Below are 13,415 nucleotides of genomic sequence, written 5' to 3'. Positions count from 1 at the left end.
AATTTTCATTAATGCAAGCTTTTGCGGCATTAGAAACTAGACTTCAAGAGCTTTCCAACGATATATTATATGCTCAATTGCAATAATCGAGCAAGAAATGACGATCGTTTAAATTTTGCAGTGATTTTTAGTACATCTAGTCACGTAAAACACGTGACTACACCGCGAAATAGTCGCATAAAACACGCGACTGGATTGCGTAAAAGGGTGGCGATTTTCTTGAGTTTTTTTTGTCACCACACGCCTTTTTTTAGTGGTGGGAACCGTGGATAAGCGGTATATACAAGTTTAAATGAAAACAAAATATAAACAGAAAATGAAGTAGTACATGATATAATTTGTTTTTATAGAAGTCTCAAATTCTCCATGTAAACAACTATATAGCTGTAGTTTTACAATTTACATGAAAAATATAACAAATAATACATGTTATATTATTAGTTTAGTGTGCTATGAATTATATGACAACTAGAGCTGCATATAGGATAAAAGAAGATCAGATGATTTGAACTGTGCTCAAAATGTTATTAAAGATCAGATGATTTTTTTCTTTGCAAATTGTATAAATTTCTCAACCCCTTCTAAATATCTAATATTATAAACTCCTTTACAACTTCGCTTATACATCCAACTTCTTTCACTACGTAAGTCTATTATTCTGCGAAATAACAACTTGAAATCCGTAAAATAATTTAACAAAAACAGCTGAAAAGGAAATCGGCTTTTCAATTTACCGACTGTTCTCCGAATTTTGAAATTTCTGACTGAATTCCGACTGAATTTCAATGGGAAAATAGTCGGTAATTCTTTTTAAAAATTTTATACGCTTTTCGGTGCAATCAATTTTTGCATGATAATTATAAGCACTTACTAGTAGAAATAGTAGTTTTTTCTCTTATTAATACTTTCCTATGCACTATAAAGAAGTGGAAATGTTGAATATATGTTCCTCAAATCTAGTGAAATCCACTATTGTAAATTTTACTTATGCTAATAAATTGCAACAATAAAATTTTAGTTATTTTAGTAGTTAAATTTTTATTTTATCTTTATGCAAAATTTGATTGTTGCAACTAGGGGGGAGGTATTACTATAAGTAAAGAATACGATGTTGAATTTCATTAGCTTTGAATAACATATTTTCATCATTTCTAACACATTTTTATAGTACATGGGAGAATATTATTAAGAGAAAAACTACTTCTTCTAATAAGTACTTATAATTATTACGAATAAATTTCTGCACCAAAAAGCTTATTAAATTTTTTTTCATTACATAATAAATATAACATAAAGCATATTTAAAATAATAAATAATGTAAATATGACTTTTATAGAAATAACATACCTTGATATTTTGTTGAATACTTATATGATATTTTTGTTTGAAGAAATTAAATTGTTTAGGGTAGGGAGAAGAAATTTTTGAGAGAGTGAGGTATGTTTGGTTGTAGAATTTAAGGGTAATAGAGGGAAAAGGGTGGAAAAGGACGGTGATTGGGAAATTGTAATTATAAAATTCCGACTACCCACCGACTGAATACCGACCAACCCTCCTCCTCCAAATATTCTGACTAAATATCGACTATATTGGGCAGCCGGAAATTTTCGATTATCTTTTCAGTCGGTGATTAATCGGATTTTTCTACAATTTTGGGCTAGTAGGAATTTATTCGGAATGTCCGACTGACTACAGTTAGTCGGTAAGTTAGACGGAAATTTCCGACTGTTTCCGATTAGTCGGTGATTTATTCGGAATTTCACCGTTTTTTTGTAGTGGTTCAAATCTCATCTATCATTCCTTTCTAATGGAATATTTAGCATTTGTTTTGAAGAAGGTATGTGTTATAACTACATCTACTCTTGTAATTGAAACAACTCTCGAGTGAAAAGATATAATAAAGTATATAACATATTCTAAATATCTTAGTTTTTAGACTGTTTCCTTTCCAAATGAAGGAAATTGATAATGTCAAAATTTTCTTCGTTCTCCAACCAGCTTAGTTCATACCCACACAATTAATTTCCTTAAATAATTATATATTTCCGTTGTCTCTCTGAATTAATGACATATGACGTAAAAAACACTCAAATCTTTAAATTATATAATGCTTTCTCATAAGATTGAGAGAGTATCTCTCTATAAGTGTAAGCGTAACGAAGGTTTCAGATGGGCATGGGTCCATTTGACTGATACAGGTCAAAGTCTTGTCTATAAAGACAAAGTTATACCTGGAGGCCTTAATAGCTTATGCTCCATTAATCAAAGTCATGGTTGACTTGGCTTTTTAGTAGACTTGTACTACTAAATATCTACTTCCTCGGTTCTGAAATACTTGCTACATTACGGTTTTTAATACTATTAATCGTTCAAGCTCATTTTATCTATTGTAATTAATGTGTAAAAAGAAATATAGTCAAGTGAGATCTTGTATTAATCGTCTTATCGCATACTTTCATAATATTAACTTTTTATAATTGTTAGATTTGCATATTTCAATATATAAATGATCGAAATAACACACTGAATTGCGTAAAAGTTATATATGTAATATGCTATAAGAAAAATTATTACTTTTAGAAATAAATTGAAAGGGACGGAGAAAATATGTAGCTTCAATTATTTGAGTAAGTGTACTATATTATCTAGCTTACTAGTAATGCGATTAATTATTGTATTAATTGATGAGAATAAAAATAAAACTTTAATATATTTGAATATATTAAATTATTTAACAGACTTTATGATTATGATTGTGTTATTCTAATAAAAATAAATTTTCATATACAAAATTATTTTAATTCATTATCACTTGAGGGATTCGAATCATATGTTAGTTCAAAATAACATTTATGTATCTTGCCAAAAAAAATCTTTGGGATGGATTCTTAGAGTACAAATATACTCTTTTATCCATTTAATTTTGTTACAATACGAAAATAAAAATGGAAGGTTTTTATGTATTGCGTAGCAAAATAAAAAAGGCGGAAGGAGCATTTTTATTATATGATCAAAATCTATTTTTCATTAATTTTCATTACCACTGAATAAAACATGAAAATAGATTCATCATACATCTCCCAATTATAACTTCGTTCTTTGATCATCATTCTCAGTTTTTTTTGAAGAGATCATCATTCCCACTTAATCAAACTTAATTCTTAATATTTAATTTTTTTATCAAGACCTTATTAGATTCATCTTAAATTCATATTATTTAATAAAAATAATTAAAGTTTGATAAATTTTAGTTTAAATCAGTAAAAATCAGCTTATGTCGTAAAAATAAGTTGTTATAAGTTAAAATTTTATTTTGAGTTAAAAAAAAGTTTTAATTCAATCAAAATTAGTAATTTTGAATAAGAAAAAGAATACGAAATCAATAAGAATAAATTTCATTGATAAGGAAAAATCGGTTTATACATTTTGATTAAAAATCAATTCAATCTAAATAATACCATATGACCTTAACATATAATTCAATTTACTTTTAAAATATATGTAATTATTTGCTATAATTGAATACAATAGATACATATTTAAGGATACATTAAAGTAGTATCCTAAGTTGCTTTCAAAAAGAACTACATAGCAATGTGTAGGAAAATTTAGATGGTAAAATAGTGAATTGATTTATTTGGAGAGGAAGATAAATGAATATGTAAAATGACTATTCTTATTCATTGGTCAAAATTGATTATATCAATGGATATTTATAGTGATGAGTTTAGTTACAAGTTTACTAAAAATATCTTAAATATTTTTATTTTTTAATTACTTTTTCTAGAAACTTCTATTATTTATCTTAGATACTTTTAATTTTTTAATTCTTTAGTTTAGATATTTTTTATATTTAATTAAAATCCTAGATTTTTCTAGATTATTTTAACACATTATAAATAGTCTTTCATTTTCCTCTCATCATGTATCTCAATTCTAGTATTCTACCCATCAAAGTAAAAGAAACAAAAATAACAAAATGCGAATTATTGTTTTCTTCTTGTTTATTAACTTTCTGAATATTAGCTTCATCAATGGCGGAATATTATCAGAACAAGAAGCATTATTAGCTATTAAATCTGCCATTAAAGATGATCCTCATAAAAGTCTATCATCTTGGAAAAACACTACTCACCATTGCAATTGGTCGTTCATCACTTGCTCTTCGTCTTCTCACTTTCCCACTGTCATTTCCCTAGACATCTCCAACTTAGATCTCAATGGTACTCTCTCTCCTCAAATCGGTTTTCTTACAAACCTACAAAACCTATCTCTCCTTTTCAACAATTTTTATGGGCATGTCCCGTCTTCTCTTACTCTCCTTACAAAACTCCAATATCTAGACCTAGAATTAAACCAATTTAGTGGTCCACTCCCTTTATTTGTTAATATGTCGGAGCTTCGGTGCCTTTCCCTTAGTGGGAACGACTTTTCTGGTACAATATCGTCAGAGTTCAGTAAACTTCAAAAGCTTCAAGTTTTGGATCTTTCTAGCAACAATCTTTCAGGATTACTTCCTTATAAATTAGGATTCTTAAAGAGGTTCAAAATTTTAGATTTATCAAATAATCAATTACATGGTGAGATACCAAATTCTTTTTCTCTTCTTACAAATTTGATTCATTTGGGTTTATCAAATAATCAATTATATGGTGAGATACCAAATTCTTTTTCTCTTCTTACAAATTTGATTTATTTGGATTTATCAAATAATCAATTACATGGTGAGATACCAAATTCTTTTTCTCTTCTTACAAAATTAATTTATTTGAATTTATCAAATAATCAATTACATGGTGAGATACCAAATTCTTTTTCTCTTCTTATAAACTTGACGTACTTAATTCTTTGTCAAAACAACTTACAAGGTTTCATACCAGAGTTTATTGGAGATTTATCTAAGTTAGAAATACTTCGATTTTCGAAAAATAACTTTACAGGAAGTATTCCACATAAGTTGGGGACGAATGGGATATTGGGTTACCTAGATGTTTCTTCAAATAAGCTTAGTGGTCCAATTCCTGAGAGTTTAGGGAGTTGCAAGTCACTTTTTGTTCTAGATTTGTCACATAATCAACTCACGGGTCAGTTACCTGTCAACATTGGAAAGCTTACGAGTCTTAGTTTTTTGTTGGTTGCCAACAATAACTTGATTGGAAAAATCACACCAAAGATTACAGGTACACTAATGTTTAGCAATGCCTATCTAAATTGCATCTTTCAAAATAGTTCGTCATTGCATACATTGAGACTTCCAACTGTTAAATTATTATTTTCTTTTTTGACTTCACCTGTCGCTAATAAAAATATATTTCTTGTATTATTAAGGTTTTTCATATTTGCTTTTTTTTTTATAACATTGATTAATGTAACCAATAAAAATTTATGAAACAAGTTCTATCGAATTATCTTTAATGTATTTCTTTGATTTTTGAATTTTTATTTTGTATACATTAATAAAAATTATAAAAAAAATATATCAATTATCTCACATCTAATATGCCAACATTGGAAGCATCACAACTATTCACAACACAGTTTACTGAGTGGAATTATCCTAACATGATTAAAGGTACACTAAGTTTATAGTTATCGTTTTATTTTTTAAAATCAGATATTCCATAAAGTTGAGTGGAATTATCCTAACATGATTACATGTACTCTAAACTAATTTCTAACTTTTTTAAGAAGTCATGTAATCAAATTTTTTTATTTTTTCTTTTCAAAAAAGATTAAATTTCTTGGTAGAATATTCTTTTACTATGATGTATTTATACATTATTATATGAAGCTACAACTTTCTCTAAATTCCTTCATATTTGTCATGCATTCCAGGATACAATATCACGAATTTTAAAAACTATTCTATCTGCAACTTGGTTGATCTTGAAATCCTTGATTTATCTTATAACAAGTTCAATGGAGAAGTTCCTCATTGCTTGGGCAATACTAGTACTAAATTAGTTGTATTGAATCTCCAATCAAATAATTTCAAGGGCATCATTCCATCAACATTTTCTACTTGTGATTTATTGGAATATGTAGATTTCACTGAGAATCAGTTAGAAGGAGCTATACCTAGGTCTTTATCTAAATGTAGAAACCTAAAAGTCCTAAATTTGAGGAACAACAAATTCAAAGATGTATTCCCCTATTGGTTAGGTAGCCTTCCGTATCTAGAGGTTCTCAGCCTACCCTTTAATAAATTTCATGGTGATATAACCAACAATTTATCAAAGATTGCAACATTTTCTTTTTCAAATCTACAAATTCTCGACCTTTCAAACAATAATTTCTGTGGTAAGTTGCCATTCATATACATCAAACAATTTCGTTCCATGATGGATATCAACATGTCTACTATAGGAAGTCCAAGGTACTTAGAAAATGAATTTGGTAATTATATGTACTCCATCAAGATGATAGTAAAGGGGAATCAACTGGATTATAAGAAGATAATTACTTCTATGTCAACATTTGATATGTCTAATAATCACTTTGAAGGAGAGATTCCAAATTCTATAGGGATGTTGCGAGCACTTCGAAATCTTAATCTCTCGCATAACCTACTTACCGGAAACATCCCTCCATCCATCAAGAACTTATCATTGTTGGATGGTTTAGACCTATCTTCAAATAGGCTTATCGGTGAAATCCCTCAAGAACTTGTTAGTTTAACATTTCTCGAGGTTTTTAATGTTTCATATAATCAACTGGAAGGGCCTATACCCCATGGTAACAATTTTGATACCTTCTCATCTGATTCGTACGAGGGAAATCTTGAATTGTGTGGAGTACCATTACTTGAATGTAAAAACAATACTGTTGTGCAATCTTTGAACAATGATAATGTGGAAGAAAAAACTGAATTATCGATGTGGGAAGTTGTAGTGATTGGATTTGGAAGTGGTACAATAGTTGGTTTGGCTTGGGGGTACTACATATTGTCAGTGGGGAAGCCTTTTTGGCTTTTTAAATTGTTGAACAAGATGGAATGGGCTTTACTTGATTTTCATGACCACCTTTTCAGTAGAAGAAGTAGAACAAGAAGAACAAAGAACTAAAAGTGATCATCTATTTGAGAAACATTTCATTTGTAGCAAGAAGTAGAGTATGATGGAATGGGTCTTTGTGGGCTTTACTTGAATTTGTAGCATTTCCTTTTTCTTTTCACTGTACTTTATTACATTTCTTTTCCATAAAAAAATATAAACGTGTGCCAAATGGGTGAATGTGATAATCTATCTAAGAAAGAAACATTTCATTTCATGAGATGTCTATAAAGCATAAAAAGTCATTTCACTGCATTGTTAAGTTAGTTGATTTCGTTTATCCGAGTTTGATCAATAAGTTAATTTTCAGCTTTTACTATATTTACAATAACACAACCCCGACCGTGGGTGTAAGCGAGGAGTGCTGCCACCTAAGGTCCAATTTTGAAAAGGGCCAATAACTTAAGTCACCATTAAATTTAATCGTCATTTTCAAGTTGGGAAAAGGGAATAAAATGTTAGATTATTATTTTCCTACTTTTCTCTCAGTCTCATTTAATCATTCCTTTTTTCCAATTAATCGTACATTAATTCTAATAAAATGATTAAAAATTTTCCAAAACATCACAATTTTTAACTGTTAAAAGTAATTGTAGCTTTTACCCACAAATGGTCACACAATGCCATGGTTAAATAACAAACTTTTTTTTTGTTCATCAGAGTTTGCCATTTTATTTCTCGTTTCACTATTCATCTACAAATTTTAATAATCCAAATTCAAGAAAAAGATTAAGCAACCAAAGAACCATAACAATATTGTTATTTGTGCCTTTATTTTCTTGTTGATTAAGAGAAAGAATTTCTCCATTCTTCTTTACTTGTACCATTTGTTTTTCACACTTTTTAATATACGAATTCAATCGTTAATATTTCAATTTATGCTATCAAAAAATTATGGAAACTAGAAATTAATAAACATTGAATCGAAACAATTCAAATTAGGTCTCATATGACTATATTTTAACTTATAAATTATAAAAATGAATTTGCTTAATAAATAGTGCCGAAATCAACTATCCTACAAGTAAAAACACGGAAAAAAGAATAAATACTTTCGTTTCATACTACATGTTTTTCTTGTCTTGTTTTGTCAATTGGAATGAGTTTTTGAGTGCTTAATTTAGAGGGTTGATTTGATGGGTTAGAAAGGGATTTCATAATGGAAGATATTTTATTTATTCTAATTTTGGTGGGACATCTAAAAGAAATTGGCATTGACTTTTATACAGAATTGATTTTAACTTATGAATTTGTGTAAACTATTTTTCTTTTTAATAAAGGTGAATTTGACAAACATTTAGATATTTCTTTTTTTCTTGAATTTAACTTATGAATTTGTAATAATGAAGTTTATAAATTGTTGTTGTTCTAGTGGTTTTTATCTTTGAAAGTATTTTTACTGTGTAGTCTCTTTTTAGTTATTGATGTTAAGTAGTGATAATTAAATGAATTCTTGTATTAAGTTTTATAAAATGTGCTATTTTATTTTCAATTTTTGATTGCCAAGTTGTAATACTATCTTGTAAAAGTCATGGTCATGGTCATCAGCCTAGTATTTCGCACAGAGTTACGGTCCGAGGGGAGAAGTAGCGGACATATCATACCCATTCCCATCTTGTATAATCAGTCTCAATTATAGAATATAAATTCACATATTTTAAAAGTGAATTGAATTATATGTTAAACTCATATCATGTTAATCAAAATGTATTATTTGGATTGCATTGAAATTATTTATAACTAACTTGTAGTGGTTAATACTAATAAATACTGATTTTTACCTAATTGAATTTATATTTACTAAAAACTCGTTTTAATCAAATTTTTTATGATTTGCACTTATTTTATAAAAAAAAACTGAACGTTATTGCTTGCATATTATTTTTCTCATTCAAAATTACTAATTTAATGTGAATTACTAGTGAGTAAAAAAAATTTTATTGACTAAAACTGGATTTTTACCCATAACAATTACTAACTAATTTTTACACATTAAGCTAATTTTTTTCTATTTAAACTAATAAATTTTATCAAACTTTAATTATAATTACTAAAAAATATAAATTTAAGATAAATCCAATAAGTTCTTAATTAAAAAATCAAAATATCAAGAAGTTTGATAAAGTGGGAATGATTATATAAGAACATATCATGATTGGGGGGCGTTTGATAAATCTACTACAATGTTTTTTTGGTGGTAATAAAAATAAATAAAAATAGATTCAAACCATATAATAAAAGTTAAAAATTATGACCCTTTGATTTTACTATACAATAAATAAAAATCTCTCACTTTAATTTCGATTTTATCAATATAGCAAAATCAAAGAGACGGGATTTTACCAATGTAGCAAAATCAAAGAGACGGAATTTTATCAATCCAGCAAAATCAAAGAGACGGAGGAGTACATGTATCCTCAATATCCTCCCTTAAAAATTTAAAAAACATTTTTGTATTAGAGTAAAACTCTATTAATTAATTTTCAATATTCAATTATATAAAAAATTTATTATTTCTCATTAATTAATACAATAATTAATCGGGATATTACTATCATACAATTAACTAAAAGCATTGAAAAATTTCATGTAGCACCCTCACAGCAAAAATTTTCCACATGTAATAATTAAATTGGTTAATTGCTATATTTATTGAACTACATAAGGTAAAGTTAATTTTATTCTATTACATATTATTATATTTTATTATATTTTTACTATATTGATTGTTTATATGAATAAATTTATAAAACAAGACATTAAAAAAATAATATATTATTTGTTTTACATATCTTAACATAAAACTTAAAAAATAAGAAATTAAATTTATTTTATAAAGTATTCGTTAGACAGAGGTAAATTGTGGGTCGTATTTTTAAATTAATATTTGTATACTTTTAATTATCTATCATATATATATATAGAGAGAGAGTATAGAAAATCAAACTAATGAAGTGTGAAGAAATTTTGAAGAAATTTTTTTGATTACAAGATAGACCGAGGGAAAAGTGGGTTAGGTGAGATTCGATCCCATAATCTTGCCTGCGAAAAGCTATATTTATTTTAATTGAGATAAGACCCAAATTTCAGTATATAAAAGTTACTAATGAGTTATCCAACTTGAACTAATATGACAATTACATAAGGTATATATAATATATACAACCTATAATCCATAAATTAAGCCTCACAATAGTCCTATATATATTTACTTTGCTTAATTATTGCTAACATTATTCCAATCAAATATTTACATACGATTTATTTCTTAATAATATTTCTTCCCTTCAGTAAATTATAGAAGTAACCCTTCCAACCAGTTCAATTCACAGGTGAGGTTAGCCATTGAGCGATATTCATTATCAATGGCCAAGTGTAAAATTGTAATATGTAGTGTTTGAGAACAAATATTTCATTTCAAAATATGAATTTCAATTATGAAATCATAAATGAAATCATAAATTTCCTAGACAAAATTTTAGATTATCTTGTTAACTTAACATGGTGAGGGAAAAATTTTGTTATTGAGAAAGTCAATGACAACTAAAACCACAAAGATCTCTAATCAATATAAATTAGGCTTATTCAAATTTATAAATAAAAATAAATAATGTAAAATTATTTTAAAATTTTTTTTGATATGTTGTATTGTTTGAGGAAAATCCACCCTGCAAGGCAATTTAATTGTTGGAAGATTCGTCAATTGTGCCACTGATTGGTTTTTGTTTTAAAACATTGTATACTTGAAAGTTGACTCTTTACGTCAAAAAAATTCAATTTAGATTATTCGATTTACGAACGAAATTCTATTGAATTTTTTACAGAAATATTGGTATTTAAAATTATTGTAAATTCAATTTTTAATGTAATTTCTTATATTTTAAACTCTAATAGTTAAATATCTTGATAGATGTTTAGTGGATAATATAATTAGTTAAGTAATTAATTATATTGTCGATAAAGTAGTTTGATATAAATATTAAGCTTTCGTGTTAGTTTAAGTAATTGGTTAATATGGGAGTGTTTTAAAGAGACCCTTAACAATGTACCGGAGAATAATGCCGCTGCCTTGAGTGACACACTGCATTGCCTTCTTTGGGCGTTGAAGAACTCCATTCCACTATGCTAATTTGAACATCATCATTATGTATATATAACTCTAAAACTTCATCTGCATTTTCTATAATACTTTTTCCTTATTAGCTTATAAAATATTTGAATCTTTTTATTTATTTCGAACAAAATTATTAACTAATTGCAATTACTTACACAGTTTATGTCTTTGCTCTTTGCATTGGTTATTTTAGGGGCCCTTAGCGAAAAATGAAATATAAACGCATGTTTCACTTTTTAAAAATATCATTGATAGAGTGTTATATCTGAACCAAAGTTGCGCCCGAACCGATTTACGACCGAAAATCGTAAAATCGAACCCGAACTGCGACCGATTTTTATAACCGACATATTACCGTTAACCGAAGTTACCCGAACCTAATAGTGACCGACCCGAATCATGCTCAAAACCGAGCTTAATCAGGCTAAAACCGACTTAACCCGAACGAACTTTTAATCGAAATGTTGTATACTTAAACTAATTTTTAACATAGAGGTATGATCGACTCATATTCAATCATCTTATTAGTTAATCTAATAAAGTATTAGAAATTTTAATAAATTAAATTTTATACATACATGGTTTCCTATATTTAGAGTTAATAATCAATGATCAATGTTTATTTAACTATTATTAATCAAATTAGATGAAAAATAAAAAAAAACTTTAATTTTAATTTACAGTCAAACAAGTAAAAATAACAAAGTAATAATCACTAACTAATTTACATTTTAACTATTTTGCCTTAGCTAAGGGGAATCTTATGATCAATTAAAAAATGTCTAACAACTTAATCTGATATTGACTCGATCTATTAGTAGTAGTAATTTCTAGCCGAATTCTACCGGAAAATAATACCCAAACCCGATCCGTACCCGGTAAAATCGAACCAATTATTAACAGATGACAGCCCGAGACCGATTGAATACTCGACACAAATTTCAACTGACACCGAACCGATGCTAACCCGATAGCTCAAATAACTAATCTTCAATCAAACCGTGACTAACCGACATGACCCGAGTGTGACCCGCCGTAACACACATCCGAAAAATAACCGAACCGAAATGCAACTGAACCGAATGACACACGTCCGAAACCAACCCTATCACCCGAATGAACAACTCTATACGTAACATTCCCTTATACATTCGAGAAAGTCGATACAGAAAGAGTTTCAAGTTCTATTTCTAGGATCAATTTTCCAGAAAAACTGATACTTCATATCAGATTTATCTATCAATTACCAAAATCAGCTAGATAGCTTTGGAAAAGGGAGCACCATGTCAGCTACCAAGGGAAAATAAAAACTCCTAGTCAATCATTGTGATATCTAAATCACAACAAAAAAACAAAACAAATATTAATAGAGTATATAAAATAAAAAAGATAAATTAAAATCCTAAAAGCCCTACTCTATTACATCTTTCCACATAAAAGTAACTTATCAATATTACAAATCAACGTTGTTTACTTAGATTACTTCATGACAAAAATAGCAAGCTGAAAGCCCAACAAAGATCTTTCAATTTCATAAAGATCTTCCACAAAGGTTTGTAGGAATAGGAAATATGCAACCTTACTCCAAGTGACCTTTGATAGAATATACATAGAAATAAGAATGCATTACAATAGCAATTAGCTTGTTAGGTATTTCATGTCAGTTTAAAATCGAGTTATGTGTTCATATTGATTTTTACATAAATCACATTTTAAGTAGGGTCAAATCAAATTCAATTACAAGATCGGGTAAATATCAGGTTGTCGGATCTGTTTCGAACACATCTAAATTCAACATACAAATTCACATCAATGTTCATCACACCCTATACTAATATTCTGAATGCAACCATGCTTCCACGCAAGGTAAAAAATTATCACTGGATAAAGAAAAACAAGGTATGATCCCTCCATTGTTAATAATTTCAAAAACTAAACATTTGACAGAGCAAAGAATCTTATCGAAGCATAAGATTGAACACAAAGAGAGGTTATAGCCTTTATACACAAGGTACTAAAACGAACTTGAGACCAACTAGCCCCAACTCTAAATCAGAAAGTCAAGGCAAAATATAGATATATCAACAAATTGGAAATTCCAAATCACAAATTACAATGCAAAGCAACTGACTTAAGAAAACTAATGGCTTTTACCAAATCAGCAGCCACATTCCTCCAATGACCACAAATCCTACTACAATACTGGCAACCATAACACTATGTTTGAATAGCAATTTTGAAAAGAAAA

At 28.1% G+C, this 13,415-nt stretch overlaps 1 protein-coding gene across 2 annotated transcripts; it reads left to right on the top strand.

The window, feature by feature from the left end:
• The first annotated feature begins 3,948 nt into the window (after nt 1–3,948).
• On the top strand, nt 3,949–7,308 carry LOC130814129 (receptor-like protein 52). 2 transcript variants are annotated; one of them, XM_057680152.1, is made up of 2 exons: nt 3,949–4,581; nt 5,837–7,308. In XM_057680152.1, exons 1-2 carry the CDS (start codon nt 3,981–3,983, stop codon nt 7,063–7,065), a joined length of 1,830 nt encoding a protein of 609 aa, XP_057536135.1. In that variant the 5' UTR covers nt 3,949–3,980; the 3' UTR covers nt 7,066–7,308. The 2 variants fall into 2 exon arrangements, with proteins under 2 accessions (XP_057536135.1, XP_057536134.1); XM_057680151.1 differs by having other exon boundaries at nt 3,949–5,181.
• The last annotated feature ends 6,107 nt before the right edge of the window (nt 7,309–13,415 follow it).

This window comes from Amaranthus tricolor, chromosome 5 (genome assembly GCF_026212465.1).
Source record: "Amaranthus tricolor cultivar Red isolate AtriRed21 chromosome 5, ASM2621246v1, whole genome shotgun sequence".
NCBI lineage: Eukaryota > Viridiplantae > Streptophyta > Magnoliopsida > Caryophyllales > Amaranthaceae > Amaranthus > Amaranthus tricolor.
Note: the sequence above shows the minus strand (reverse complement) of the source record. Positions and strands in the feature narration are given on the sequence as shown.

Excerpts from the sequence above, each read along its gene's own strand:
- LOC130814129 (XM_057680151.1), top strand. The coding sequence starts at position 3,981 with ATGCGAATTATTGTTTTCTTCTTGTTTATTAACTTTCTGAATATTAGC. Across the intron at positions 5,182-5,836 it reads AATCACACCAAAGATTACAG|GATACAATATCACGAATTTT; the intron begins GTACACTAATGT and ends CATGCATTCCAG.